Below are 5,562 nucleotides of genomic sequence, written 5' to 3'. Positions count from 1 at the left end.
ATCGGAAGAGAACTGAACTGGGCTCAATGGTGACAATTGAATCAGCGATGAACAAGCTTTAAATGAAAACTTGACTGTTTGCTATTCTCTTGCATTATTGATATACTACTTTCCTGTTTAACAATGTAAAGCTGCTATGTATTGCATAAAGCACTAAAGGTGACTTGACTTGACGTCTTTGAAACATATAAAAAAAAGTCTTACTGAGCCCACACTTCTGTACAGTAGTGTAAATATAAAAACAGTCACATGCCTAAAAATGAGTACTAGAAGTTATACGCTACCTTTTTTAGTATGACTGTTCCCTCTTGAGTGTTCTTATTGCTGTAAATATCAAACATGGAGCCTCCATCACCAGGAACGATGCTATATTCCACTTCAGCATTCTTCCCAGAGTCCAGATCATGAGCTTTGACCCTCCCCACCGACGAGCCCACAGGTGAAGATTCAGGAACGCGCAGGTGAAAGATACCTGCCGAGATTCACAAACATCAAACTCTCCCCTCAGGAAAAGACGTAAGACTTTACATTTAGAAATTACTCTGAGAGGTAGTTAACAACAATCATCCACTAATCACTTCAGCGGCTCTGGAGAAAAGTGCTAGAATGCTAATCACATTTGCAAATCCAACTCTATTTAGTTGTTTGTGCTTGGCAAGAGCCCTTGAGGACTTAATCATGGCCAATTGTAAATCTGAGGTTCTTCTCGGGTCATGCATTACTGTTCAGTCCCTGTTTTGAAGATAGCCCCTCTTTGTTATCAGTGCCAGCCATTAACTGAATTAAACAATTCAAATAATGGACTCATGTTTAAGGTTTCCAAAGAGCAAAGCAAATATGAAACCAGATTAAATTCACATTAAGATAAACCCCAGGGATAAACTGCTGCTGATATAGAAATGCTGACAGTATACTGTAAGCTTCAGTGCACTCTATAATGATTTCTGCACATCTGCTTTTGTACATACTTTTAGAAAACCGTGGTGGGTTGTCATTGACATCAAGGAGAGTGATATTGATGGTTGTGGTCCCAGCTAAACCTCCGAGCTGACCACCCATATCCTTAGCCTGTATGACCACCTGGTACATTTCTTTAACCTCCCTATCCATGTTGGGTAAGGCAACTCTTATGATCCCTGATGCAGAGAGAGAGAAACAGAGAGCATGTGAGAACATATACATTTCACCATAAATAAACTGACAGAGAGTCAATATTAGATAAATAATGGTAAAAAATAAATACAAAAAATAATAATATATACTGTACACAAGCAGCCATTACTCCATTCTTCAGTGTCACATGATCCTTCAGAAATCATTCTAATGTTCTGATTTGGTGCTCAAGAAACATATTATTTTCAATGTTGAAAACAGTTGTGCTATTTATTTTTAAAATTTTGATCAAAAGCATTTATTTTAAATAGACAATTTGTAACAATGTAAAAGTGTTTCTGATTAATTGAATGCACCCTTGCTGGTAAAAAAAATAAAATTAAATAAATAATAATAATAATTACTGAGCCTAAACTTTTAAACAGTAACATACTTCCCTACGACAGATGAATGTTGCACAGAAAAACTAGAAAATACTTTCTTGATCTAACAGTTGCCAAAATTGTATGCAAATTTCCAAGAGTAGTGACATTTACTTAAAACAATTTAGTAAACATAATGAACTCAATAGCCTTGACAGCCTTGGAGTTCCACAACTATTGACTATTGACTTGTTCTCGCTCACCGGACTTGTGTGTGTGTGTGTGTGTAGGTGATGCAGGGTTGCCAGGTTTTCGCAACAAAACCCTCCCAGTTGCTACTTAAAACAAGCCCAATCGTGTTTCGAGGGGTCCCCCGGTAAAAAAATAAAAATAAAAAATTCACGTTCCTGGGGGTAAAATGCACGTAATTGTATGCAAATTTCCAAGAGTAGTGACATTTACTTAAAACAATTTAGTAAACATAATGAACTCAATATCCTTGACAGCCTTGGAGTTCCACAACTATTGACTATTGACTTGTTCTCGCTCACCGGACTTGTGTGTGTGTGTGTGTGTAGGTGATGCAGGGTTGCCAGGTTTTCGCAACAAAACCCGCCCAGTTGCTACTTAAAACAAGCCCAATCGTGTTTCGAGGGGTCCCCCGGTAAAAAAATAAAAATAAAAAATTCACGTTCCTTGGGGTAAAATGCACGTTTTTCGGCTGGGTTCTTCCAGTAAAATTCCCATGCGTTATAGGGGTCGCTTCAACACGCGCACATGAAAAACAACCCGCTTCAACGGTGTTAAAGTAGCCCAATTCCGTGGGAAAACGGCGGACTTGGCAACACTGAGGTGATGTAAAAGAGGAAGGCAGGCATTTGGACCAAAACACTATGAGGCAAGGAAGGGGGAGACTCAAAATGTTTCTTAAAACCAATTTTTGCCCCGTTTGCGTTTGTGTTGTTTTACTACTTACAAAGTTATTTAAAGTATAAAAGGTTATTTACAATACAGAGCATGGTTTTTAATCATATTTTTATGGGGGGACAACCTTCAAATGGGGGGGTCCTGTCCCCTCCGACCCCCATGGGATTTTCACATATGCACTCTTCTAATGGACATAGAAGACCTACAGCAATATGAAGAATTGAACAGGCCATCATTAATCTGTGCTGCAACGCTTTTGTGAGCCGTATCATGAAAAGGCGAACCTGTGACATTCTTCTAAAGACTAATCTATCCTAATAGTTCCCCTCTCAGAGGAGCTACTTTTTGATCAGTAGATGACGGCATGAATGAAATGCCAAAGACAAAGCAGCAAAAAGGCTTTGGGCAGAAGGGTGTGCTGAATTCTGCAGATTGCAAAATATCATGTGTTAAATACAACAACTCCCCAAAAATAAATCTTTCACCTGTCTTGGGGTCAACAGAGAAGTAGGGCTGCCCATGAAGGATGCTGTACACAATCCGTGCGCTGTTTCCATAAGTAGGGTCATCAGCGTCAGTGGCGGTTATTTGCGTCACATATGTGCCTGATCACAAACATGAAAGAGACCATAAGAGGCAATCTAAACTTAAAACCCATTTTTGCCCCGTTTGCGTTTGTGTTGTTTTACTACTTACAAAGTTATTTAAAGTATAAAAGGTTATTTACAATACAGAGCATGGTTTTTAATCATATTTTTATGGGGGGACAACCTTCAAATGGGGGGGTCCTGTCCCCTCCGACCCCCATGGGATTTTCACATATGCACTCTTCTAATGGACATAGAAGACCTACAGCAATATGAAGAATTGAACAGGCCATCATTAATCTGTGCTGCAACGCTTTTGTGAGCCGTATCATGAAAAGGCGAACCTGTGACATTCTTCTAAAGACTAATCTATCCTAATAGTTCCCCTCTCAGAGGAGCTACTTTTTGATCAGTAGATGACGGCATGAATGAAATGCCAAAGACAAAGCAGCAAAAAGGCTTTGGGCAGAAGGGTGTGCTGAATTCTGCAGATTGCAAAATATCATGTGTTAAATACAACAACTCCCCAAAAATAAATCTTTCACCTGTCTTGGGGTCAACAGAGAAGTAGGGCTGCCCATGAAGGATGCTGTACACAATCCGTGCGCTGTTTCCATAAGTAGGGTCATCAGCGTCAGTGGCGGTTATTTGCGTCACATATGTGCCTGATTACAAACATGAAAGAGACCATAAGAGGCAATAAAATTACACTAGAATTGCCACATGCAGACAATAATGATGAATACAGACCATAGACTCTTAAGACACTTCTCAATAAATGCAATTGTACTTATGATCGTACTGCAATTGTAAACAAGCATACATTGTGTAACATAGTTATGGTTTATGTTTGTCTCAATTTGTTTAATCATGTGTCAGCCAGAGGAGAAATGGCTCCTTGCTGAGTCTTGCTTCCTCCAAGGGTTTCTTCCTCATCAGCTTAAACATCTCAGAGAGTTTTTGCTTGTCAGTGTCGCCTCTGGCTTGCTCACTAGTGTTTGTAAAGCACTATTCTTTGTAAGCTGCTTCAGAACAGTATGTATTAAAAGCAGTATATAAATAACAAGCATACAAATATACAGTATATGGACCTCTTAAAGATTGAATCCAGTTGTTTCAATCAGACCCATTGGCACAGGTGTATAAAATCAAGCATCTAGCCATACAGTCTGCATTTACAAACATTTGTGAAAAAAATTGATTGTTCTGAAGAGCTCAGTGAATTCAAGTGTGGTACTCTGATAGGATGCCACCTTTGCAATAAGGCTGTTATTTCATCACTGCTAGATATTCCACAGTCAACTGTAAGAGGTATTACTGGAAATTGAAAGCATTTAGGAACAGCAGCACCTCAGCCATGAAGCAGGAGATAAAGTCACTGAGTGGGGTGACCGAGAGCTGAGGTGCATAGTGTGTAAAAGTCACCAACGCTCTGCTGATTCCATAGCTGAAGAATTCCTAACTTTCACTGCATTAATATCAGCACAAAAACTGTATGGTGGGAGTCTCACATCACCATGTACAATGCTAAGCGTTGAATGGAGTGGTGTAAAGGCCCGTTCACACCAAGCACGATAACTATAAAGATAACGATAAAGATATAGTTCTACAAATCTTTCTCAATATTAAAGAATAGCAGAGTTCACACCACAGCTATATCGATAAAGGCACAGAGAAACGATATCGTTGGAATCATTTTCAGAATGAATTGTGACCCTGCCTGTGAAAACCCAGCTAAAGTCTTTTTTTTTTGTGATTTACTGTTTTCTACATAAAACCATCCTTCATAAAGATGTAGAACATTTTGTGAAAATATAACCTTTACATCTTTAATATTGACTGAGTAAGGCCATGTCAAAGATTGAAACCATAGTGAGATTAATGGTTGAAATCAAACTTTGATGCTTGTTATCTATTTTGTTACGCTTAGAATAAACAGACGATATCGTCCGCTGGTGTGGACGCTAATATCGTTATCTTTATAGTTATCTTTATAGCTATCGTTCTTGGTGTGAACAGGGCTTAAAGCTGGGGTTCTCAACTCTGGCCTTCGAGGTCCGCTTTCCTGCAGAGTTTAGCTTCAACCTAGGGGTGAGCAATATACTGGTAGACATGATTAACTGGTAGAAATTTGTCAACCAGTAAAGATTTGGACTATCGCGATTACACACTCCTGTGACGTTGCTGCGCTATGTGGTCATGAAAACGTATCGCTTGCACACGTTTTAAAGCATTGCGGTTTAAAAACAAGTGAGTTTAATAAGTAAAATAAGTTTTGAGCTGTCTGCGAGTCTGTTTTTGAGCACTGTCAGAGAGGTGCGAAGGTGAAGACTGCTCATAGTGTGCGGGAGTATTGAACGTATTGAGTTTTGAGTTATTTTGCCACTTTATAGGCCTTGAATGGTTAAATACACACACTTGTGTGTGTGCAAGTATTCTTGTAAACACAGTAATTTAGGTCTTAAGTGAAAGCAAACAACTGAGATAAAAAACACATGTGTAACAGTATATTGGATCTGGGCAGCTCTTAAAATGACAGCAGTCTAATATTCGTGCTGTCTGTCATTCATGTT

The 5,562-nt window shown here is 39.1% G+C and overlaps 1 protein-coding gene across 1 annotated transcript in view; it reads right to left on the bottom strand.

Annotated features, from left to right (window-relative positions):
- The window catches only part of cdh12a (cadherin 12a), a 72,390-nt gene that overhangs the window by 36,607 nt on the left and 30,221 nt on the right, over window positions 1–5,562 (bottom strand). The window contains exons 4-6 of the mRNA XM_016484377.1: window positions 3,535–3,654; window positions 969–1,136; window positions 285–472 (exon numbers count right to left, since the gene is read on the bottom strand). Coding sequence (XP_016339863.1) covers window positions 285–472; window positions 969–1,136; window positions 3,535–3,654 — 476 coding nt within the window. The remainder of the gene's footprint in view (window positions 1–284; window positions 473–968; window positions 1,137–3,534; window positions 3,655–5,562) is intronic.

This window comes from Sinocyclocheilus anshuiensis, unplaced genomic scaffold (assembly GCF_001515605.1).
Source record: "Sinocyclocheilus anshuiensis isolate Anshui unplaced genomic scaffold, SAMN03320099.WGS_v1.1 scaffold3210, whole genome shotgun sequence".
Taxonomy (NCBI): Eukaryota; Metazoa; Chordata; class Actinopteri; order Cypriniformes; family Cyprinidae; genus Sinocyclocheilus; species Sinocyclocheilus anshuiensis.
This window is presented reverse-complemented; position numbering and strand designations above follow the sequence as displayed.